Below are 25,189 nucleotides of genomic sequence, written 5' to 3' on the forward strand. Positions count from 1 at the left end.
TTTCTATTATTTGCTCACACCTTGAGAAAGGGCATTTTTTTCAGATATCTTAAAAATAATATACTGAGATTGAGTATTTGCCTGGAGAGCTGGAAATCTTACTGAATATATTCTATCTAAACAGAGCAAACTAAAGTCCTGATCTTGCAAAGATTGATGCAAATGTGTAACATTACACACATGAGCGAGGGATTACCGGCATCCATAAAATTAATTATCGGCCTCGGTCTTCCCCAAATTGAGACCTAAAACCCTCAACATCCTGGCCAAATCTCTTGAAAGTAAATTAAAATACTAATTTGCTGTATTAATGTGATCATTTAGTAATGGGTTTGTTGTCTTCAATATTAAAGTTATTTATTTATTTAAGCTCAGCTCTAATTATTTAATTATTTCACTTGCCAAAAACTGTATAAGCATAATATAAAAACAGCAAATGACATGAGTTTAAGAACAAGCAATGTTGTCTTTTATGTAACTGTAATTACTGTATCAGTTCCACACTGACTGGCCAAGACTTTCAAAAATGTGTTCCTAAAATTAGTTTCTTACATCCGTATTTGGCTATCTCAATAAGTTGGCTGATTTTATGGGCTCCCAACAGAACCCAGTGAAGTCAGTGGGAGCTGAGGGTGTTCAGCATGTCATAAGAGACATTCACCATCTGACAGCATCAAGCCCTAACTTCTTTCTTAGACACTAACTTCACTCATTTACTATAGATAATGAGCTTGCGCCAATCCCTGCTTCTGCCCTGCATGAGAATTTTGACAGTGAGTGTTGGAAATCATCCATTATCTCAGTTTTGGGTAATGTCCTTTGAAAATCATATTAAACCATCTTGTGGGTTTAAAGGGCACATAAAGTCCTAACGAGAGCTGTGTGAATTGAACCAAAACAAATTTTTTTCTAAAATATTGGAGGAATCAAAAAGTTTTTAAAATGTATTTAAATTTCAAACATTTTTAAATGTTTTTTAATTTTTTTAATAAAATCCAAGGAAATTTCAAAACAGAAAGTTGATTCAAATCAAAAACTTGAAATGTTTCATTTCAAAACTGTCAAAACATTTTCTATTTTTTCACAAATTTTTGAGTATGTTTTCTAACTGAGTTTCATGTAATTGACATGAACTTGCTAATGTTGTACTATCACCAAATCTGTATTTTTCACTGAAACAAGTTCTGGTTGAAAATGTTTCCCTTCTGTATTTCTAACTTGGGAGTGGTTGGGTCATTACAAAACCTAAACCTAATTTCCCCAATACTAATTTCCCCTACTGTTACTCACACCTTCTTGTCAACTGTCTGAAATGGGCCACCCTCATTACCACTACAAAAGTTATTTTTCCTCCCTTGGTATCCCGCTGTCAATTGAATTGTCTCGTTAGACTGACCTCACACTTGGTAAGGCAACTCCCATCTTTTCATGTATTTTCCACTCCATGCAGCTGATGAAGTGGGTTCTAGCCCACGAAAGCTTATGCCCAAATAAATTTGTTAGTCTCTAAGGTGCCAAAAGGACTCATCGTTGTTAAAACAAAGCAAGTCTTTGAAAATGTGGCCTGCAGTATCAGTCTTTTTTCTACTGTGTGAAATTATTTCAAAAAGTAAAGTGACCAAAACAAATCTTGTAAAAGGCTTGTAATTCTCCTGGACCATATGAATAATACATTGGTGAATACAGTTTCTTGAGATCTAAAGTATGTGTCTCATGTCCCAAGCATCAGGTCGTCCATACAAGTAGTATTCATAGGCTCACTGCTCAAATGCATAGGATCAGGCTAGTATAAATGTCTTTGGCCGTTGCCTTTCAGATAATTTTTCAGGGCTCTTGAAAGAGAGTGATTGATATATTGCCTCATAATAAGATCTCATTATTAATTTTAAAGAAGGCATGTTGTCAGAAATGGGATTCTTAGTAAATCCATGAGAGAGATTTTAGCTCATTCTAAGAAATCTGTCAGGTTGAAATGTTGAACTCAGTTATGTCTGTTTTCCTCTCTGTTATGTACCAAGTCGAAATGTTTGCTAAAGGTTCCTTTTGGGGAATGCATAAAACATGAAAAGGTTCACTTTGTGATTTTCTTTTCTGGATAAATAATGAGTTGGACAGTACTATTCAGAGCTAAGTGAATACAACAAAAAGATTCCAACAAGTATTTACTTACATTTCAAAATTAGTTCACTTGCACAGTGTCCTTTATGTTCTTTACCCAAACATTTAAGTAATCAGTTTAATGATCATTATTGTTTGCTGAAAGCATATTTGAAACAGGCATCTGCAAATACTCATTCAAAGCAAATTTTAAATTTGCACATGCCATCATGCATTCATGCTGTCGTATGCCCATCTAGTCAGGGAGCAGAGATAATAACGTATCTTATGCGATCAGTCACAGCTTACCAATACAGCTGAAATTTTAGACTGGGATTTTTGAAACTGCTCACCATTGACTGAACTCTGCTCCCATTAAACTCAATGGAAGTCACTGGTGAAATTCCCATTGACTAATATTCCTGCAGAGTTCAGCCCTCACTGAGCTTTTTTGAAAATCCCATTCTCAATCTTTAAGTATTTAATAATTGTAGTGTATTCAGGATGAATCTATAGAGGGAAAGAAAAAACTCACCAAAAATTGTAAAACAAATTTGAGGAAACAGTGTTCTCATGTGAGCTAAATCATTTGTAGCAATTTTTTCTCTCAAGCCTAGTACAATTAGAGAGAGAGGTAATGGGGCAGAAAACCTCCACGCAAGGCAGGAAGGGATTAGTGGGCTACTGGAGGCCCAATCAACCCCAAATTAGGACACCTGGAGCAGGAAATAGTCTTCAAGGGAGGAGCTTAAAAAGAAGAGCCCTGCTCAGCTCGGGGGATAGGGAGGATAGTCAGAGAGATATGGGGTGCTCACTGTGGGCAAGAAGGCTGGCTAGGGTCAGAGACTGGTGCCTACCAGCTCTCCTGGAGGAATAGGAAGAGTTTATGTTGCTTCGGACTTGTTTGCACTTTGATTGCTTCAGAAGCAGTAGGACTGTAAGCGACCAGCCAGAGGGCTAAGTCTCTGCAACCCAGAAGGTGTTGGAGGCTGGGCAGAGCAGTGGGCGAGTTGTTGGGAAACTGAGGTGAGTCACTGCTGCTGTGACAGACTGACGATATCCTGCAATATCTTGAGTGAACTTATTGAATTGAGTTAATACCTTTGGGGTCCATGGTATTAAAAATGCAATTGGGTATGTGTTATTGTGGAATTGTGTGCATTTCCATGGGAAGGGTGAATAGGAGAACATCAGGAGTGATTTGGCAAATTCACTCAGGTTGTAACATCTCCAGAGAAACCACCCCCCTGGAAACATATGCCTGTATTAGTTCAAAGTAGATTCTCCAGGGTCGAATAGACAAAGCAAGGGATTCTGGATAAATTACCTGGTTTTAAACTGGCTTAGGGCCTTCTTCCTGGTCCAGCATAGGACTGAGCCTGTCCGGATCCATGTTAGGGTTGGGGTTAATTCAGGTAAGTTTATTCGCGTGTGTGCAGGTTCTTTTATTGCTTTTAATATGTTTTCTCTGTAATGCTTTTTACCTTAATAATGAAGTAGACTTGCATAAACTTGTAGATTTAAGGCCAGAAGGGACTGTCATGATCATGTAGTCCAGTGGTTCTCAAACTGTGGGTCAGGACCCCAAAGTGGGTCATGACCCTGTTTCAATAGGGTCACAAGGGCTGACTTAGACTTTCTGGGTTCCAGGGCTGAAACCGAAGACCGAGGACTTCAGCCCTGGGCAGTGGGGCTCAAATTACAGGCCCCCTGCCTAGGGCTAAAGCGTTTGGGCTTTGGTTTTCGCCCCTCACCAGGGGTGGTGGGGCTTGGGTGGGCTCAAACTTCGGTCCCCCCCTCCTGGGGTCATGTAGTAATTTTTGTTGTCAGAAGGAGGTTGTGGTGCAATGAAGTTTGAAGAAGGGGGTTGTGGTGCAATGAAGTTTGACAATCCCTGCTCTAGTCTGACCTCCCACACATTGCAGGCCATGGGACCTCACCCACCCACTCCTGTAATAGAATTGTGTGGTACTTACAACTGTTAACTCTCTCTCAAGAGAAAGCAAGCAGGTGTCCATGAGCAAACTGTCTGTTGCTGGGAAATACACAGTGAAGGCAGGGAACTGTGCAGCCTGGAAATACCCTGTTCAGAAGGGAGAGAGGTGTGGGTCTCTACTCAAGAGAGGAACAGCTAGGGAGGTGGAAGCCTGAGATTGGGTGCCCTTGCTCTACCACTGAGGGGAAATACGGGTGCAGTTGCCCTGAATTGTGACAGCTGCACTGCACAGTACTACAAGGGGGCACTCTGTTAGGGAAGCACCAAAACATATTTGTTCTTTTTTAGAGGAAAAAAGGAGACCGTATAGGTCAGTTAAGTAGAAGAAGAATCAAAATGGGGTCACATTAGGTTCCTATATACTTTGGTCATGGAACATTACAAATATGTAAAATGGCCAGATCTCTAGATATTAATAAAAAAGATTTTTTTCCTCAGGCTGTTTTAATGTTTCAGGATAAAAGGAACAGTATGAAAGATGCTTATTGCTTTTTATCATTGCACAGTTCCACAGTCCTTAGCTGAGAGAACACCTCTTACTATTTATTACATTTGCTAAGGCCAGCTTGGATGATACTCTTGCTGTCATTTTTTGGCATTACAACCTCTGATCCAGTGGAAAGACTTTCTTTGTGCTCGTTCCTTTGGAACGCTCTCTCTTTGGAAATCTGCTAGGGAGACTGTGTTGGGTGACCCTCAAGGCAGGATGGCAAGTGTATTCATTTGTTTCCCTCCTTGATTGTTTTTGCTTTCTCTCTTTATTCATTCTTGACAACCTGAGTGCCCATATCATTTTGATGGTGCCAGGAATAGTTCATTAACCATGGGGTTAATATCATTTCCAGGTGGGGTTCTCAAAAGCGCTGAACACTGGCTGTTCTACAGGTGTCACTGGGGCGGAATTATGACAACAATGAGCGCTTTGGAAATCCCACTGTCTCTCTTCAAATATTTGTGTGAACAGTGCTTCGCTCCTCCAGCGGTAGGCACTTTATAAATTGCGCTGCATCTTCACTAGCAGGTTCCCATCCAAGTACAAATCCACACTCACCTTGCTGAGCCTGTGATATCTAATGGGATCCCAGCACAAGCTAGTGTACTTCAAGTCCAGAGTCACATTCTCTGCAATTGCACTGACTTCAATGGAATTACACCAACAGAGCGATTGTCTCCACATTGTTTTAGCCAATGGAATCTGCAGAGGACAAGACAAGACCGAATGAACCCTATTTTTGTATGTATCTAATTTTTAGTGCGGGATCTTTTTCTACAATATTTGAATATCTTGAATCTATTCATCTATGAGGTTAAATTACATTTCATGCTACTTGGCTTGGAATTAGAGCACCACATTAATTACTTTGCACAAGCTTCCTTTTTAATCATTAGATTGTGGGTATCATATGAACCCTCCAGGTTACTTAAAAGCTTAATTCCTGATATGAATTAGTCTTTGACTAAAACTCACAAATAGATTTAAATATTAAAAGTAAGCCATTTACATCGGGAGCAAAAAAAGTACGTTTGTATAGAGAACATAAAAGAGAAAATTAAGAGTCCATTCATTGCGTTGTGTATACTTTCTTTCTAGCAATGGACTTTTGATCTAGACTGTCTTGCAAGCTTTTCAAAGTTACGCTAATCAGAGCTAGTGGTGATAGCTTATGTGACTTAAGCTTGCTGACTGATGTTCTAATGCTTAGAGCCCATCAGATCAGAGCTTTCCATCTTTGGAAGCTGCAAAAATGCACCCTTTTCTATGTATAGCAGGTATAAAAATAAACACTATAAGGGCCTAAATCAAAGCCCATCAAAGTACTTCTAGCAGTCTGAGGGTCATTTAGCTACTACTGTGTGCTGCCAATTCTTTGGCTTTTCTTCCAAAGCTGTCAACAAGGATTACTCATGTGTTGTAGATACCAGTCTGCTAGGATCCAGACAGAGGTCACCAGATTATCTATCACAAGGGACTAAAGAGCCATTAATAACTGTCAGTCTCTATCACCATGAGCAGTATTCAGACTCTTAGAAACATAGAAATTGAAGTCTGTGTATCCAGGTCATCTAATCTAGTCATTCTTAATTTTTCCATACCAGAATTCCTCCGGTCATTTAACCAGAACCCTCTTCCCCTTTAGCTATATGGAATGGGCATGGTGTTTGTGACCACCCGACATGTGTTCACTATGCCTCTGGGGTCACAACCCCCAAGGCTGGGCTGACCTAAGTTGTTCAGTCTTTTAATTATGGTTTGATTGAAAACTCTGCTCTTTTGAGTTTCTTGATGCTTGTACATAATAGAATGGAGCACAGAAATCAATAGGGATCTATATTAGCCTATCAGTATGCGTAGGATTTTCACACCACTCCTTTTCTATGTCAGGCTTCAGTTTAGAAGCCATCGTTATGAAACGCGGGTTTACTTCAGAGACACTAGCAAATCTCCTATTCTAGTAGAACTACAGAACGCAGCTCTAATTATTTTTACCAGAAAAACATAGTAAAATTGCAGAGGACCAAAACATAGACAATAAAGTAAACAAGAAATGGCCTATAACAGAAAAAAGTAGTACAAATATTAATATAGTGGCTTAGCCTTAGGCCATAACGCAACAGGAAAAATTAATGGAGCTGCAGAAGTTCCTCAAAATACATGACAATTTAGCTGTGATAAAACTGAATATCAGTGATTCAAGAACAGCTGCTTGCAATTTTTCGGTTGTTCTACAATGGCTAATAAAATGAATCACATTTCAGTTTATGGCTATGTCTTAAAATCAATTTGTATACAGTGAAGTAAAGGCAGCAAAAATAAACTTCTATTTTTCATCATTAATTTTTCCTTTAGTGTTCATTATTAAAAAATTAACTAACCATAGGTTTTGCACTTAATGTGTAAAATGCTTTAGGCCAAAACTTTTAAACCCGTGTGCCTAAAGTTAGGCTTCTAAATGCATATTTAAGTACTGTGGGTCTAATCCGGCACCCGTCAAAGTCAGTGGAACAGGATCAGACCCAAAATAACTAAATATATAGCCTTATTTTCAAAAGTTCTGAGCTCCCACTGCTGACTTCTACAGGTGCTGTTGGTTAAGTTAAAAACTAGAAACTGGCTGGAAAATTTTCAACAAAATGTTTTTCATTAAAAAATACTGATTCATCTAACCAAGACTGTTCCTGGGAAAGGGTATGTTTTTGGGTCAAAATAATTTATTTTAAAATATATATATAGTTTTTTTAAAAGGTCAAAATTGAAATGAAACATTTTGAAATCATTAAACCAAAATGTTTCAATTGATCCAATCAAAAATTTTCACAAATCAAATATCTGAAAAAATATTTTGAAGATTTCAACTTTTTCTCCCAATTCAAGATGGGAAATGTTTTTTAAATTCTTATGAGACAGGAAAATTATGCTGCACAAAGGAGAAATATCCTAATAATGCTTAACTTTACATTAATGTTTACTAAAGCATTGGTATAGCATTAAATAAACAATGTTTATTTATGGTGTTCCCGGAAGTTTGCCTAACTTGTAGCTCTTGAATAAAATGGAGCTGTGCAATTGAAAAAGTTCAAACAGAACATGAAATCCTTCACACTCCTATTAGAATGCAGACCAGGAAAGTCAAAAGCTCTTCAAATTTATTTTCAGCTGCTGCTATTAAAATTTTGCAACCCTTACTCAGAGAACTATAGAATCAAGCTAGTACTTTGTAACTATTACCTTCAAGGGCCCTTATAAAATTCTGGAATTTAAAATGCTCCCTTTGGCCTTTCTGTTTAGTGCTTGATCACAAACCCACTGGGAGTGACTTTAGCTCTCAAAGACTTTGAAGTCTATAAAATTGATCCGTCTTTGAAAAATTGATTTAATGAGATCTTGCAGATGAGCATTTATGCAACCCATACATTTAGGCATAACCTATGGCTGAAAAGCTTGAAAGGCTGTGGAACAGGGGAGTACATTAATGGGGTTGAGTACTGGGGGGAAATGCATTATGTCTTTGTAAAGAGCAGTGGCTCCAGGGGCTTGGGAATCAGGGTGGGCAGCAGAATTAAAAGGTGTAGCCATCACGTCTCCTGTTCTCACTCAAATGCAGAGCTGTCTAAACTTACTAGTGTGCATGGGGCAGAGCCATAGTCGCAACTACATTGTGCCCTGGCATTCCTCTTCTGGGCTTTGAATGATGCTAACTGTGCTGGCTGCCCATTCAACATCTTTGTTTCCCAGTAGTTTGCAGCCAGTTTATTTGTCCCCATTCTCCCTCCCACCCTCTAGCACATCTGTTGCAGGACTAGCCATAATCTCACCCTTAGGTTCTTGTCTCCTATTAGTAAAAGCTGGAGATGGACCTGTCCAGTTCTTCAGATGTCACACACACTCAGTTACTCCCTGTTCCCAGGCTGGACTTTCAGATGGACGGTAAATTGCAAATCTCATTATTTGCAACGTTGGTTTCACCTTCTCTCACCAGGAATTTGAAAATAGGCTGTGTAGGGATGGGGAGAGAATTGTGTCAGTGGAGAAAGTTCCTCATTTTTTCAATAATCCTTCTCTACTAAAACTGATCACATTTAATAGATTTCTTTGACTTTAAGGCCAGAAGAGACCTGTGGTGATCTACTCTGCTGCATAACACAGTCCATCAAATTTCACTCAATTATTTTGTAATCTAGCCCATCTTGTGGTTGAACAAGACCATATATTTTAGAAAGACATGTAATCTTGATTTCAAGATTCCAAGGGATGAAGAATTTCCCTTGGTAACCTATTGCAATGATCAGTTCCCTTCACCATTAAAAATTTGCATCTTATTTCCAGCTTGAACTTTTCTGACTTCATCTTCCAGCCTTTGGATCTTGTGGTGTTTTTGTCTGCTTGATTAAAGAAAGCTTGAGTATCAGATACTTTCTTTCTTGTTGTAAATCTGTCTTTTTAATTAATTGAACCTTTTGTTTTGTTCATTAATTCTTTGTGAACAGACTGATTTTTATTAATTTATTTGTAATTGTTTGGAAAGTTTATACAAACAAATTTCAACCGATGTGCTGTTCGCAAATTCTTTGTATAAACTGCTCATAATTCACAATCTGTAGTTCAGATCACTAATTCTGTTCCTTGATTGGGTGAATGAAATTTTAAACAGGAGAATAATGAATAACTAATAGCATATAACAGATGCTCTTGCCTGCCTGTGGATAGCCTCATCCACCCTGAGATATAGGTGTTCATATAGAGACCACCCATTCCCCAAACATTCATGGGAACCAAAATTCATTCATGTGAGTATTTGTGAGCCCAAAGGGATACCCTTGTATGTGTTTGTATGTCTACACTGCAGTGGGAGTGAACCACCTAGCTCAGGGGAGACAGACTTGCACTAGCAGGGCTCAGCTAGCACGCTAAAAATAGCAGTGTGGATGTTGCAGATCATGCTGCAGCTCAAACTCTCAAGTCTGCCAGGTCAGGTGGGCTTTATAGTGCAGTGCCATTTTTAGCTTGAGCCCCATTAGCGCAAGTCTTGTCTACCCGAGCTGGGAGGCTCACTCCATGCTGCAGTGTATTCATATCCCAAATGGCCAGACTTCAAATGACTGATAGTAAACGCTGTTTTGCCGTGTTCACCAGCTCCACCCACTCCTCTGAATTTCCATATCACTCCATTATGCTGATAAGTAAGGGTCCTGTAGGGTCCTGTAATTCTGTTAATTTAATCACAGAAGTATTGCAAATATTTGCTCAAGGAAAGCTCAGAATTGAATCTGGCAAAATAGAACACACATGGAATAGCTATTTTAATGTTCTCTTTTTACACAGCATTATTAAGTGATTTCCTGTGCCATTTAACTAAAGGATTTGTGTGAGTTCAACCTAACCTGGGCCTTACAATTGACTATAAATTACCAGAATATTTATTGAATTGTGGTCTGACTGCCATGTTACTTAAAGTAGTCATCATGACATAGTGATACTGTTTTTTTTTTGTTTTGGTTTGTTTTTTTAATAACTGATTTATGGATATAAATGCCATCCATAATGCCATGAAATATCTGTCCTGTTCTTTTGTGTTTAGGCCAGGTCTACATTACACCCCAGTATACATTAAACTAAGATGACAAAGAGTTCTTCTGCCAACATAGTAACACCACCTTTCTGAACTACAACGAGGAGTCCTTGTGGCACTTTAGAGACTAACAAATTTATTCGGGCATAAGCTTTCATGGGCTAGAACCCACTTCGTCAGCTGCATGGAGTGGAAAATACAGGAGCAGGTATAAATACATGAAAAGATGGGAGTTGCCTTACCAAGTGTGAGGTCAGTCTAATGAGACAATTCAATTAACAGTAGGATACCAAGGGAGGAAAAATAACTTTTGTAGTGGTAAGGAGAGTGGCCCATTTCAAACAGTTGACAAGAGCGTGAGAGTAACAGTAGGGGGAAATTAGTATTGGGGAAATTAGGTTTAGGTTTTATAATGACCCAACCACTCCCAGTCTTTATCAGGCCTAATTTGATGGTGTCCAGTTTGGAAATTAATTCCAGTTCTGCAGTTTCACTTTGGAGTCTGTTTTTGAAGTTTTTTTTGTTGAAGAATTGCCACTTTTAGGTCTGTTGTTGAGTGACCAGGGAGATTGAAGTGTTCTCCTACTGATTTTTGAATGTTATAATGATTGATGTCTGATTTGTGTCCATTTATTCTTTTGTGTTGAGACTGTCCGGTTTGGCCAATGTACATGGCAGAGGGGCATTTGCTGGCACATAATGGCTTATATTACATTGGTAGATGTGCAGGTGAACAAGCCCCTGATGGTGTGGCTGATGTGGTTAGGACCTTTGATGATGTGTGTCCCTTGAATAGATATGTGGACGGAGTTAGCACTGGGGTTTGTTGCACTCTGAAACTTTTCTGAACTACGTTAGCTAGGCCAACAGAAGCACATTTCTGTCAGCTTAGTTGCATCTATACTGGGGGTTCTGTCAGCAGAGCTATATCACTCAGGGGTTGTGAATGTTTCCCACTCCTAGACAACATAGCTATGCCAAAGCAACTTTGTGTAGTGTAGACCAGGCCTGAGTTCCTCCCATGCTGCTGAAATAAAATGTTACTTGACCGGTTTTGATTCTGTTTAAGCACATCAGTGTATTTATAATACACATTTCAAGGGCCCAGCCTAGCATTTGAGGTTGGATAATACCAGCTACTGAATACCTCATGTGAATTGAGGACACTTAGCACTGCACAGAATTGGATACTCTTTTCATAGCCAGAATTTCTACTAGCTATACTGGGAGTTTTGGTTGCATAAGGAAGGCAGGATCAGGCCCCAAATCATTGCGTAGTAGAACAGTTTTATGTTAATGCATGTTAAACTCCAACCCAACGACAAAGCCTGCATAGGCAGACCCCTGCAAACTGTCTGGGTCTTACAGGAGGATCAGGGCCTTAGATTGTATGTTCTTCACGACAAAGATCCTATATACCAGTGGTTCTCAAAGCCAGTCCACCGCTTGTTCAGGGAAAGCCCCTGGTGGGCCAGACCGGTTTGTTTACCTGCCACATCCGCAGGTTTGGCCGATTGCAGCTCCCACTGGCCACAGTTCGCCGCTGCAGGCCAGTGGGGGCTGCAGGAAGGGCGGCCAGCACATCCCTCAGCCCGCACCGCTTCCTGCAGCCCCCATTGGCCTGGAGCAGCGAACCGCAGCCAGTGGGAGCCGCGATCGGCCAAACCTGCGGACGCTGCAGGTAAACAAACCGGCCTGGCCCGCCAGGGGCTTTCCCTGAACAAGTGGTGGACCGGCTTTGAGAACCACTGCTGTATACTGTATTTTATATGTTTGCAAAGCACTAGGTAAATATAAAGAGTTACATAAATAGTACATATGAATGATAATCAGTCTGCCTCTTCAATTAATTTCACGTCTCTTTAGCAATTTAAGATGTTACATTGATGTACTCTTACTTTCTATTTCAGGTTGCTCTTTTAGATCATTGAAGTTAAATTAACACTCACATTTTAAAGCAACGTTATGCTGTAAGATAGCTGAATTGGCAGTTTCACAGAAATTTCTTTTTGTATGACAGTGAGTACAGTGCATTTAACTGTGGCAGTCATCAGTAGGGTGACTAGATGTTCCATTTTTAATGGAACAGTCCCATATTTAAGCCCTTCTGCAAGTGTCCCGACTTTTTCTTTAAAAGGGGCAAATTGCCCCATATTTTCTGTCTTCCTCCCCCCACATCAGTACTGGCGGTTCCTGCTGGCTGGATCACTGCTCGCCAGCGGTGAGTGTGCGGGGGGGGGGGTGTGCAAGGCTAGTGATGGGGAAAAGCTGCACCGTGCAGGGGTGGGCCGCTCTCCCTGCTGGTCCATCAGTGCAGTTCCCAATGCATGCTGACTCTTGGCTACCTGGGCCCCGTCCCATTTACAGCTGGCACTGGCTGCGTGCTCCAGGCAGTGGCCGGTTACATGTTCCCTCTGCTGCCCACCCATTGGCCCTTTACGTGCTCCCCCTCTCGCTGTCCTCTCCCCGCTTTGCCCCTTCACCGCCCCGCCCAGCCCCGCTGCTCCTCCAGATCCCCCCCCCCCCCCCCCCCCACGGGGTACATCCTGCTCGCAGTGCTGTGCAGAGAAGCAGCCCTTGGTCAGAGCGCTCAGCTCACCAGGAGCCTGGCCGGCAGGCTCCTTCCTTCCCCCACTGCCTCTGGCTGGGCTGGAGTCCTGAGAAAGCACAAGACTTTCCACACTTGCCAGGAGGAGCCAAGCCCTGTGTGTGCCAAAGCCCCGTGCAGCGCTGGCATAGGGAAGCCTCTCCGCCCCGCAACTAAGCTCTGGAATATGTGGGGGAAGTGATTTCCAGCCTGTTCCCACCCTGAACCTGCTCCACAGCAGCCACACCAGGCAGGGGCTTAGCACCCTCTCCCCCACCACCACCCTGGGTCCTGCCCCCAGGGCATCGGGGCTGCTCCATCCCTTAGGCACCCTCCCCTGCTGAGCCACCTCTCTGGCCAGGCTCCGCGGCTCAGCTGAAGGCCCTGCAGTTAGGTTCCCTGGGCCTCGGAGCACAATGCAACCTTAGGGCTTAACCCCTTCCTGCTTGGGCTGTTGCTGGCGGACAGGAGGCAGCTGGGTTATGTCAGTGGCGAGCAGCAGCCTGGAAGTGTTAGCCTCCTTTAGACACTTAGCAGGCAGGAGGGATAGGCTGCTTCCAGCCGGGGCAACGTGGGTTAAGAAGGGCTGAGCTCTGGAGAGACATAGGCCAGGTTATCTCTTCTCCTACTCCTCCTCCCCTGTGACTGGAAGCAGCTCCTGTCCCTTCCCTCCTGCACAGGGCCAAAAGGCTGCTGTTGGCCACATTCTAGTGTGAACATTGGCAGGAATCTGATGGTGGGATGTGATCCCGCATCCCCCGCCCCCCACTGCCTTGAGAAGAGGTGGTGCCAGGTACCAGGAAAGGCAGGTTTATCGCGAGGGTCCAGCCAAGCATGGAGGGCGGAGAGCACCAGGCAGGGAGGGTAAGGTCGGTCGGTCACCCCCGCCCTCCCGTGTGAGAGAGGGATATGCGTGGGGAGAGGTCACCTCACTCTGTATGGGTGGGGGTAGAGGTGTGTGTCACCTCTCCCTGTGTGAACCCTAAAGCCTTAAAGACAAGAAGGTAAATTAAAAAGAATCCAGCTATGCAGGATTTCTTTTTAACAGGGGCTCAGTCAACTTGATGTTAATTTGAACATTTGTACTGCATAGTTCTGATTGGTTGCTGTTGACCTTGCTTGAATATGAGTAATTTTACCAGGTGTCCTGTATTCAGCATAGGGAAATATTGGCACCCTAGTAAGGAGGTACATACAATAACACAGAACTCTTCACAGTGTACCTTCAGTGAGGACTCAGATCAGTGTAAGCTTTATTGAATCTGGGATTTTAGTGTGGAGGTGCTAATTTATGCTTGCTTCTTTGCCTAAGTAACATTAAAAACAGCAGTGAGCTAATCACTTTTGTCCTGGAGTGTTCCAAAATTATTGTGTGTTCTGTGCCTGTTTTCAAAAAGATGATTGCTCTGTCTTACCTCTGTTTAATCATGACTCTGCCATAATGTGAAAGAGTCAAAATGCAGAGCATTGGAAGAAGAAGAGGAAATGATGCCCCTTGGTGTGGTGACCTACACAGCAATGCCTTAGGTGGCAATTGCACCCCCTTCAGTCTAAGTAAGTGGCACCATTTAACTCTTAGAATACCAGTAATGGTTCCCTTCCAACTCTTCCTCTCCCAGTTAAATGAGACTTCCACCCCAGCTGCCAAAACTGAGAGCCAGAACCTAACCTTTGCAACCCTGCAGAGACCAGTTGCTTCTTCACTGTCTCATCTGCAAGTTTCCGTGTCAGTTCCTCTTCACACTTGCCTCCTCACATAACCTGTTCCTCTCCTGCCTGAGCATCAGGCAGGAGTAGCCTGTTAGGTGCAGGCCTGGAGATGGAGGAAGGGGATTCCTGAAGCAGGGAGGCAAGGCAGAACTCTTCAGTCAGACAAGTCTTAAGCCATAGGCTGGAAACTAGCCTGAGAATATCACACTGTACTTTACCATGGAAAGTAAATGGAAAAACTGATAGTTTAGATAATGAGGATATATGTCATTTCTAATACAAACTCAGGAAGAATGAGGTTTTTGCTATAAGTGCATAGGAAATTGGTGGACCAAAAATGAAGTTTCATTAGTTTGGGCCAGTTAGTGAGTGGGAGGAGCCTTCCTTCCACCTTTCAGGGTCTGAGTACATCCCCTATCCTCGGTGATGGCTGTGATTTTCCTTCCTCTCCCCCCACCCCCTCCCCCGGCCTTCTCTTTCCCTGGAGACTCAAACCATCCCAAAAGGGACAAGGAGGAGGCAGACACATTGTTTCCCAGCGCCATCCCTTGCAGCAAGGCCGAGGCAGTGGCGGGGGCAGGGCAATAAGTTGCATGATTTTTGTGTAGTGGTTTGAATACATAAAGACCTAGGTAAGGGCTCAGTCTGCAAGGTCTTGAAGGCTAAGACATTTTGATTAAAAACAAAAATCATTGGAGCGGAAATAACTGGCTTGCCGATACGGCTGCATGAGTCGGAATGCTGGCGTATGAGAAACGTGGTACGTGTTGATTTCTTTGTCCAGTTTTAAGGATGGTGTTCACTGCAGTGTCTTTTTTTAAAAATCTGCTTCGTTCATCATAGTCCAGCTGGATCTGTGCACAGTAAGAACTGCCTGTGCCATGAAGTGCTGCTCATTCTGTTCTGCCTGCTATTAAGATGCAATGAGGCTTGATATGTGTTTTAATTTTCCCCCGTTTCCCTTGTGTATCTTCATTTCTCCTGGTGAAGTGGCACTTCCACATCATTATACATTTCATTAGCACCCTGCATGCACCTCCATATTGTTTCTGCCTCATTTTTCTACACTCAAGAGTCCCCTTTTTAGTTCCTGAGATTCACTTACCCAGTAGGGTTCCTTTTGATTATTTCCACCAATGTGTAATGATACATTTTAAATTTTTTTAAATTATGCTGCACAATAATTTGAATAATGGGGAGTACTGACAAAAAAGTGAGTAACAAGGCTTCCCTATCCATTGGTATTATCTTAATCGAGTTATTTTATGCTTTTATAAGTGTATTTGGTGTTTTAAAATAATTATGTCTGTAGTTAGAGAAATGACAATCTTTTACCAAAATAATCAGCATTTCTTTTCACTTTCTCATGGGAAGGTTAGACAAGGAAAAGCTCATTAGGGCTATTTCTACTACAAGTACAGAATTAAATGCTGCATCATGTATTAAGGGGGAAATATGAAATGAATGGGAGTTAGGCATCTAACTGCAATTTATGCCTTTCAGAATCTCCTCCCCATTCCTCCTGGAATATTGCATACAGGTCTGGTATCCACATTTTTTAAAGGATATTCAAAATTGGAGTGGGTACAGAAAAGAACAACAAAATGCCTTGCCCTGGAGAAATTGCCTTATCGTGAGAGACTTAAAGAGCTCAGTTTGTTTAATTTATCAAAAAGAAGACTGGAGGGTGACTGGGGAGAAAATACTGGGTACTAGTGGGCTATTTAGTCTAGTGGAGAAAGGCAGGACAGGACCCAATGACTGGAACCCAAAGCCAGCCAAATTTCAAATTAGAAATTAGGCAAAATGTTTAGCAGTGAGATGATTAACCACTGGAACAAACAACAGCGGGAAGTAGTGAATTCTCCATCTCATGATGTCTTCAAATCAAGACTGGGTGACTTTCTTACTATCCGTTTTAAACCTCCTGCACCTACCGCTTTCCTGCTGCCTAAAGTAGATGCAAGGAGTCATATGGGGTTTCTTCAACAATGCATTCATCTCAGTTGGTGGCTGATTCTGAAACATATTGTCACAAATTTAAATGTCGTCATGAGTAAATATTTCACTGCTGATCGTTTTAATAAAAACATCCGATCAGCGTGCTTATCAGTTCTCATCACATATCCTCTCATGTGCCAGAAACTCCAATTCATCCCTAGTCAATGCTCATGACCTCTAAGTTGCCCCCATGGCAATTTCTAAAATGCAGGCATGCAATGTCAAAATCTGTGACATTACTCTGAAAACTGCAAATTTAGGAGCAAACTAAAATGCATTGATGATGATATTCACTTTCATATTTAATTCAGTAAATTCAGGAGCTGATACAGAATGTCTAATGTATTCCACTGGGTGTTTCAGAAAACAAAGGGCCTCGCTAAAAAATTTAATCAGAAAAATAAGAATGATAATTGGGAATTGATTAAGAACACCCAAAATCCACAATCAAGGAAGAAGGTCATATTGCTTAGAAATCTAACTTGGGTTAGCAGGGAAGTGAAGGGAGCTTTATTTATATTTTTTAATATTATATATAACAAAAGGAAGGGAGATAGTAATGAACATAAAAATCAGAAGCTAGGAATTCTAGAAAATTGAGAAGGGAAGCAAAGGGACAGAAGGAGATAAATCTCAAAATGTAATTGTAAATGGGGAATCATGATTGAGTGGTTATGTTTCTAGTTGGGTCCGATGGGGATCAGTTCTTGGCTTATCTTATTTAACATTTGTATCAGTGACCTGGATGAAAACATAAAATCATTACTGATACAGTTTTCAGGTGACGCTAAAATTTAGGGAGTGGTAAGTAATGAAGATGGCAGATTACTGATACAGAGTGGTCTGGATCTGTTGGTAAGCTCGGTTCAAGCAAACAATAGACATTTTTAATATGTCTAATTGTACATGTATGCATCTAGGAATAAAGAATGAAGATCATACTTACAGGATGGGGGACTTTGTGGAAAGCAGTGACTTAGAAAAAGACTTGTGGGTTGTGATGAATAATCAGAGGAACATAAGCTTCAAGTGTGACACTGTGGCTAAAAGAGCTAATGTGATTCTGGGAATGCATAAACTGGGGAATCTCAAATAGGTTATTTTATGCCTGTATTTGGCACTGGTGCAGTTACGTCTGTATACTGCGTCCAGTTCCGGTGTCCACAATTCAAGAAGGATATTGATAAATTGGAGAGGATTCAGAGATGAGCCACAAGAATGATTAAGGATTAGAAAGCATGCCTTATAATTAAGGCTACATTTTAGTCATGGGTATTTTTAGTCATGGACAGGTCACAGGCAGTAAACCTGTCCATTACTTGTACTATATACTACTAACTAAAACTTGGGCCGGGGTCTGTGGGTGCTGGGAAGGGTGGCCTGAGACGAAGCTGGGAGTGGACCCCTGCTGATGGGGTGGGGGGGTTGCAAGTGTCAGCCTAGGACCCCCGCTGGTGCCAGGGGTGCAGGGGGCCGCATGGCCCAGGACCCCCACTGGTGCTGGGGCCAGGCAGTGGCACGCAACCCGGGACCCCTGCTAGTGCTAGGGGAAGAGGGTTGCCAGGGCTGGCAGACTCCCTACCCAGCTCCGCACATCTCTCAAGAAGCGGCCGGCATGTCCCTGCAGCTCCTAGAGGGAGGGAAGCTCCAAGCGCTGCCCCTGTTATGAGCACCCGCTCTGCAGCTCCCATTGGCCGGGAACCGCAGCCAATGGGAGCTGTGGGACGGTGCCTGCAGGCAGGGGCAGCGCTCAGAGCCCCTTGACCCCTCTGCCTAGGAGGAGCTGCAGGGATATGCCGGCCACTTGCAGGGAGTGCCCCTCAAGGTAAGCACCTTCCCGCACCCCAAACCCCTGCCCCGGCCCTGAGCCCCCTCTCACACCCAAACTGCTGCTGGCCCAGGGGCTGCCTGCCACACTGGCCGATGCGAAAGTCAGGTAATCTGTGACTTCCATGACCTCTGACAGACATGCAGCCTTACTTATACAGTAATGATAGACTCAGTGAGCTCAATCTATTTAGCTTAAAAGGAAAAGGTTAAGGGCTACCTTGATCAGTTTATCAGTACCTACATGGGGAACAAATATTTGATAGTGGTATCTTCAGTCTTGTAGAGAAAGGTATAATGTTGGAAGGTATAATGTTCCAATGGCTGGAAGTTTAAGCTAGACAAAATCAGACTAGAAATAAGTTGTAGATTTTTAACAGAGTAATTAACAATTGAAACAGTTTACCAAGTATCATGATAGATTCTCCATCACTGGCTATTTTAAAATCAAGATTGGATGTTTTTCTAAAAGAGATGCTCTTGGAATCATAGTGGGGAAGTTCTAAGGCCTATGTTATACAGGAGGTTAGATTAGATGATCAGAGTGGTCTGTTTTGGTCTTGGAGTCTATGAATCTATGAATTTAAATATCAGTTGTTGCAGAGTACATGGGCTCTTGATTAAATGTCATTAATTTTGCCCCTGTAAATAAACAGCAGATTAGGAAAATGAAGAGAAGGGCAACAGTCCCCAGGTAAAATTCCCCAAACAAGTAACGGGGTAATCCGATAATAATTATGAAACACTGCCGCTATTCTAGAGATGGCAAATCAGGTACAAATAAAAAAAATACTCAATACATTTTAGTTTGGTTTTGGATTAAATTTCCATAGAGAATAATCTCAAAAAGGTTCACAGTTCAGTTAAAAAACATCAGGTCAACATCAGAGCAAGATAATTAAGGTTTCTTTTTCCAAATGAGAAGATTTTAAAAGGCCTGTTTCAAAAGCTCAGGTTTCTTCAACACCTCTCCAGAATGAATTCATTCACTCATTCTCTTCTCTGTTTCTGAGAATACCTCCTGCCAACTGGTAGTTTAATCCTCTTTACAATTATCACACCATCACTTAGTAACTGAGCCCTACAGCAAGATGGACTGAATAAGGAATCAATTGACACATTATTAAATGATCCAGCAAGGGACATTCTTCCAGGCTATGGTACTTACAGAATGTAAACAGGTGTAGATTTTTCCTCTTTTTAACAGCTTTTGAAAGCTTTAAGTTTAAAAAAATCTTTCAGCATATACAGAAATCATAGCAACATTTATTTTAATACTAGATCTTTTTTCAACTCATTTCACTTTTCTTGATTTGAAAATGAGCTCTCTAATACTTGCTCCATGTGGGTGGATGCTGCAATTTGAAAGAAATGACTTTTGATAAGGGCAAAAATCAATACTCAGTGTCTTTCAGCGTTTGCTTGGGTGTGGAGGGAAGATAATGCCTGTACTTTGTCTCTGCACACAATAATAACCCTACGCAGGCTTGGAACATTTTTGTATCTTTTATCCTGTTGAGAGGGTCCATTGACTGCACTGCATTTACATCGAAATGGAGTACCTGTCTTTAAAAAGGGGAACAAAGAGGACCTGGGGAATAAAGCCTAACTTTGATACCTGGAAAGATACTAGAACTAATTATTAAACAATCAGTTTGTAAGTACCTAGAGGATAATGGGGGGAAGCTGTAGCCATGATATATCTTGATTTTTAGTAAGGCTTTTGATGCATTCCCATGGGACATTTTTATACATGAACTAGGGAAATGTAGTCTAGATGAAATAACTTTAAGGTGTGTGCTAAACTGATTGGAAAACTGTACTCAAAGAGTTGTCAATGGTTTGCTGACATATCTAGTGAGGTCCCACAGAGGTCAGTCCTTGGTCTGGTACTAGTCTATATTTTCATTAATGACTTAGATAATGGTAAGAGTGGAGAGTCCACTTCTAAATTTGCAGATGAGGCCAAGCTGAGAGTGGTTGCTAGTACTTTGGAGGATAGCGTTAGAATTTAAAATAATCTTGACAAATTGGAAAACTGATCTGAATTCAACAAGATGAAGTTCAATAAAGGCAATTACGAAGTACTACACTCTGGAAGATAAAAATCAAATGCAAATCTACTAAAAGCTGAAAACTCACATTCAAAATTACAGTTCTCAAGATGACAGGATAACTTATGGAGACATTGTGAAGTTATTTTTCATAGCTATTAAATCCATTTGTTTCTGTCTGTTCATAAGCTTGAAAGCCAGATCTGCGTCCTTACCAGAACATTTCCCCTCATTTCATGTGTACATGCTCTTATTATTGCTTGGTTTTTCAGGAGCATTGGGCTGCTGCATTTAGGGGGCCTTAGTCAGTATATCAGAGGATGTGCTTTCTTTGCATTTCAAAAGTGAATAAAAGGGCAGAGCCAGATTAATTATCCCTGGAAACATTGTGACTAGCCAAATTGGTAATTCAGCCAGAATATTAAAAATGACAGGGTAAGAAATCTCTTTTATTGGACTTAGCCTTCACCAGAGAGTGTTTTGTTTTGCATCAGTTGTGACACCTAGTATTTAGGTGATGGTAACTGAATGGGACATGTAAAATAATGTTAGGCATAGTACAAACACATGCCCCACACCCCAAAGAGCTTGCATTCTAGAATGTAGATGTGGGACAACAAAGAGGGGAGGAATATACTATAAGGTTGGGGAAAGTCAGGGTTTCATAAAGATTGTGTGAAATTATCATCAGTTCCTGTACACTTAATGACCAATTGTAACTGTGTATATGTGTGTGTGTGTGTATATATATATATATATATATATATATATATACACACACAAATCATAGCTCAATTCTTGTAGGCTTCACAGCAGAGATGAGTGTTTCAGCGGAATTTGAATGTGGAAAGGATAGTGACTTGGGCCGAGATACACAAATGAGATTTAGGCAAAGTGACACTGAACTTCACAATGCTTAACTTTTAGGTGCATAGAAGAATCACTGGCACCACACTGTGATCCATGAGGCTTAGTTAGGCTAGGCTCTCTATACAATGAATGGGGAGGAATAGACACTGTATAATATGATCCACAAAAGCCAGCAGAGTAGGCAGGGAGCTGCTCAAGGCAGCCAATGGGAGATTCCGATGAGATGGGTGCATGCTAAACCCCACCCCTCCAAAGGAGCTAGGCACCCAAGACCAGGTGTGCAGGGAACAGTCTCTCTCTGCCCTTTATCTGCAACCGGGAACCCCCTCCTGGAGTCACTTGGCTTAGACATCTAATTCAACTCTGTTGAGAATGTGTTAGGCACCCGCCTCGCTCCCCACAAAATAGCTGAAGGAGGCGCCCACCTTATAATTTTTAGCCTAGTGATTACAGCACTCACCGAGGATGTATTCAGGAGACCCAACTTTAATTCCACCCTCTCAGCGGAGGAGAAAGGATTTGAACATGGATGTCCCACCTCTCAGGAGAGTGTTCTAACCACTGAACTATGGGATATTCTGAGGCAGGGTGCCCTCTATCTCTCCTATTGAAGCTGTTCCACTGTGGCTAAATACATCACTAGGCCAGGGAAAATGAGAATGACCCTGAAGTTTGGCAACTAGGGTATTAACGGGGGAGGTGGGAGACTGAGGAGCCAGTCCCCCTGCTCCAATCAGTCTTTGTTTGTCTTCTATACAACTTGCCTTCTAGCAACCTCTGTCTTTAGAAAAGTGTGTGTGTGTGTAATGTCTAGTTCCCTTTGTATTTTTTACTCATGACTGCATGTCAGATGTCATGGAAAATATGCAATGTGTGTGTAGCTATTCTTTTATTAGGTCTGCAACCAATGCTTAGTTCTAAACTTTGCCTTGCAAATAAAAATAAATGAAAGATTTGTTGTGGGTACCATACACATCTGGTTTGAGTGTATGAAGTTACATAAAAACAGAGACGGGAGATACTTCAAAACTCCAGTTGATATCCTGGCTCCATTGAAGTCAATGACAGTTTTGCCATTGACTTCAGTGGGGGCAGAATGTCAGTCTGCATTCCCAGTTTAAAGAAACTGTACCTTGCAATATTGTGTCTCGAATACTACAGAACATTTTGAAAAATTGTTTTATAAAAACTTGGGTAGACTAACAAGGGTCATTTAACAACCAGCAGGATAGAAACACTGTCATTTTGATAATATGCAAGTCCTACAATCTAGCTAGAGTTTTCATGATAAATTATTGAAGTTAGTTATCACTTTTTTACAGTAGAGCATTTGCAGCAGTAAAATCTGAAGCATGTAAACTTGGATTGTATTTCATATCACTGATCTTAGTTAATCCTTGCAATGCTCTCTCTTTTCTTGAGAAAGGTAGCTCTTATTGTAACATCTTTTCCTATATAATATATACCTATAACTTTAGAAACAGGGGGAAAAAAAATCTGTGTTTGACTTTATAATCTCAAAACTTTCATTCGGCTCCCTGAAGGCTGTGACAGATTCTTAATATTGTGCTAACCTAAGTACAAAGGGGTGCTACTAAAAATATTGGCCAGCATTTTCAAACCTAGATGTTGAAATCCATATTTAGGCACCTAAGTAACTGGCCTGATTTTCAGAAGTGGTGAGCAGCCTCAGGTCCCATTGAAGTCATGTGAGTGACTCCTCCATCACCTGCTTTGGAGTGCAACATGACTCAGGAGCACCTTGATTGCAATCCTGTGCTCCTCTGAGCTCCTGATCTGGCCCTTAAGTAAGGGTCCTGGAGAAGGTTGGAGGAAGCTCTTTGTACCCTCCCTTCCTCATGAAGTAACTGAAAAATTAGCATGTTTAAACTGGTAATGATTTGCTCTGCTGGCTTGCAATTAATGCAGCCTACTATTGTACTTTGTACTATTGTACAAAAAAATTGCTCCAGGTCTCTCAATATAAATGCAATTCACCCAGGCTGCTGTTCTGTATGTTTAATGTACTTTCTTTCAAACAATTCCCAAGAATTACTTCTAATCATAAGATTCTTGCCTCTCTAGTATCTGTAATGTTGGTTTCATTTGTTTTCTGTTCACAGGCTGGACTGCAGACATTTTGTTTCCTGGTGTTTGCTGTCATCTGCCTCGCTGGAGCTACTTATCTGTTTTTTGTCCTGCCCGAAACAAAAAATAAGACTATTAATGAAATCAGCCAGGCATTTGCCAAAAGGAATAAAGTGACTTTAGAAGGGCGGGAGATGAGCCAGTTTTCATCAGAAATGAAATCAAGTGAAGAACAAGAACATAACTTCTCTTCTACACTGGAGAATGGTGAAACTAAAAACAGAATAATCTAAGCATTCAGTGTTCTTTTTATGGAAAAAAAATACCCATATGCTCTGCTGGTTTGGAAAGCATGTGATCATTCTAACAGTTCAGCATTTGTGTTATTAATACCCCTGTGTATGTTGGGGGCGGGAGGGTTGTTTTGTTTTTGTTTTTTAATCCAGGAGAATATGGGCATAAAGTAAATCAGTGGCAGCTGGGAAGTTGAGATGAGGTACAGTGATACCTGGTGGGAACAAGACCCAGAGTTTCCAGGAAACGTGTGGAGTGGATCATCAGGTGAATGGAGGGGGAGGGGATCAGGACTAGGAGAGGGAAACTGGATTGGCAGTGGGAACTGGGTGGAGGGATCCTGAGCAAGGACTGGCTGATCAACATGCCACATGCCAGCTTGCATGGGTGGACCTATATGCTAGTGGCAGAGATTGGGTGTGAGTCAGTGGATGCGAAGAGAAGGAGAGGTAAGTTTTATTTCTCAGCTTTTCCCAATAGGCTTTTAAAATTGCACTTCAAAATGAAAGGGACAGTATCGTGGTAATTTTTTCCACCTTCATTTTTAATTTTAGCTGCTTTCCTCATAAGAACCTCTCTCGCTCCCACTGTCTCCAGAAGACAAACTGCAATTTGTTTCCATAATTACTGACGTGCTTCCTCCCTCCATCCCACAAATACTAGCAAGAGTGCTAGATTGGTGGCACTGTGTTTCTGTTGTTTAAAGCAAATAACAGTGAAGCATTTGTTCTGAAAACAAAAACTCCACATATTCTGAATAGTGGGCTCCGGGGAGATAGGTACAGGAGAAGAAAAAATAATCAAACATTGAGCTGCCCAGACTATAACAATAGTAACATTTTTTAAAAGCACAAGTCCTATTTTCAAAAGTGATTTAGGAGCCAAAGTCTCACTGAAGGCCTATGGGACTAATGCTCTGAAGTGCCTAAGTTAGTTTTGAAAATGGGGCTTAGGCTCCTAAGTCTTTAGGTGCTTTTAAAAATGTTACCCAATGTCCATTTAATTTCATGATAGGAAAATAGCAGGGGTTTCTGGTTTGTGACGTTGACTCTTCCTGATTCTTAGTGTTTTTTAGGCAAGTTATGGCTCACTTTTTAATATTTTTCAATTATTTTCCTTTAATTCCTTAGGTGCTTAGATACTATAGGGATAAGCACTTTCTAAATAAAATAATAAATCCCATAATTAGCAGTCTTTGGGGATAAGTCCTCAGTGAGCATGTACAATCTCTTAGGGTGAGCCATGTTTCTCTATGAGCTATTTTGCACAATACTAAAATTGTAAATTTGACATGTATATTTTATTTTTAAAAAGTTGTTCTCAGATGTTTGCCTCGGTGAGGATTTTTTGGTTTTAACCTAATATGTTTTTAAATCATACCCTAAAATAAGTTGTTGTTGCCAAATAATCTATGCTGTATGCTGCTGTTGTAGTAGCCATTTTGGATCCAGGGTATGAGAGAGACAAGGTGAGTGAGGTAATGGCTTTTATTAGACCAACTTCTGTTGCAGGGAGAGAGAGATGACCTTTCCAGTTTACATAGAGTTTGTCTTCAGGTCTGGGAAATGTACTCAGAGGGTACTGCAGTTGGTCCATG

The 25,189-nt window shown here is 41.4% G+C and overlaps 1 protein-coding gene across 3 annotated transcripts in view; it reads left to right on the forward strand.

The window, feature by feature from the left end:
• The window catches only part of SLC2A9 (solute carrier family 2 member 9), a 207,451-nt gene extending 183,144 nt beyond the window's left edge, over positions 1-24,307 (forward strand). For all 3 annotated transcript variants that reach the window (XM_073342503.1, XM_073342505.2, XM_073342506.2), the window contains one exon: positions 23,334-24,307. In XM_073342503.1, coding sequence (XP_073198604.1) covers positions 23,334-23,591 — 258 coding nt within the window. In that variant the 3' untranslated portion in view covers positions 23,592-24,307. The remainder of the gene's footprint in view (positions 1-23,333) is intronic.
• Positions 24,308-25,189: the final 882 nt, after the last annotated feature.

Source organism: Lepidochelys kempii, chromosome 4, assembly GCF_965140285.1.
Source record: "Lepidochelys kempii isolate rLepKem1 chromosome 4, rLepKem1.hap1, whole genome shotgun sequence".
NCBI lineage: Eukaryota > Metazoa > Chordata > Testudines > Cheloniidae > Lepidochelys > Lepidochelys kempii.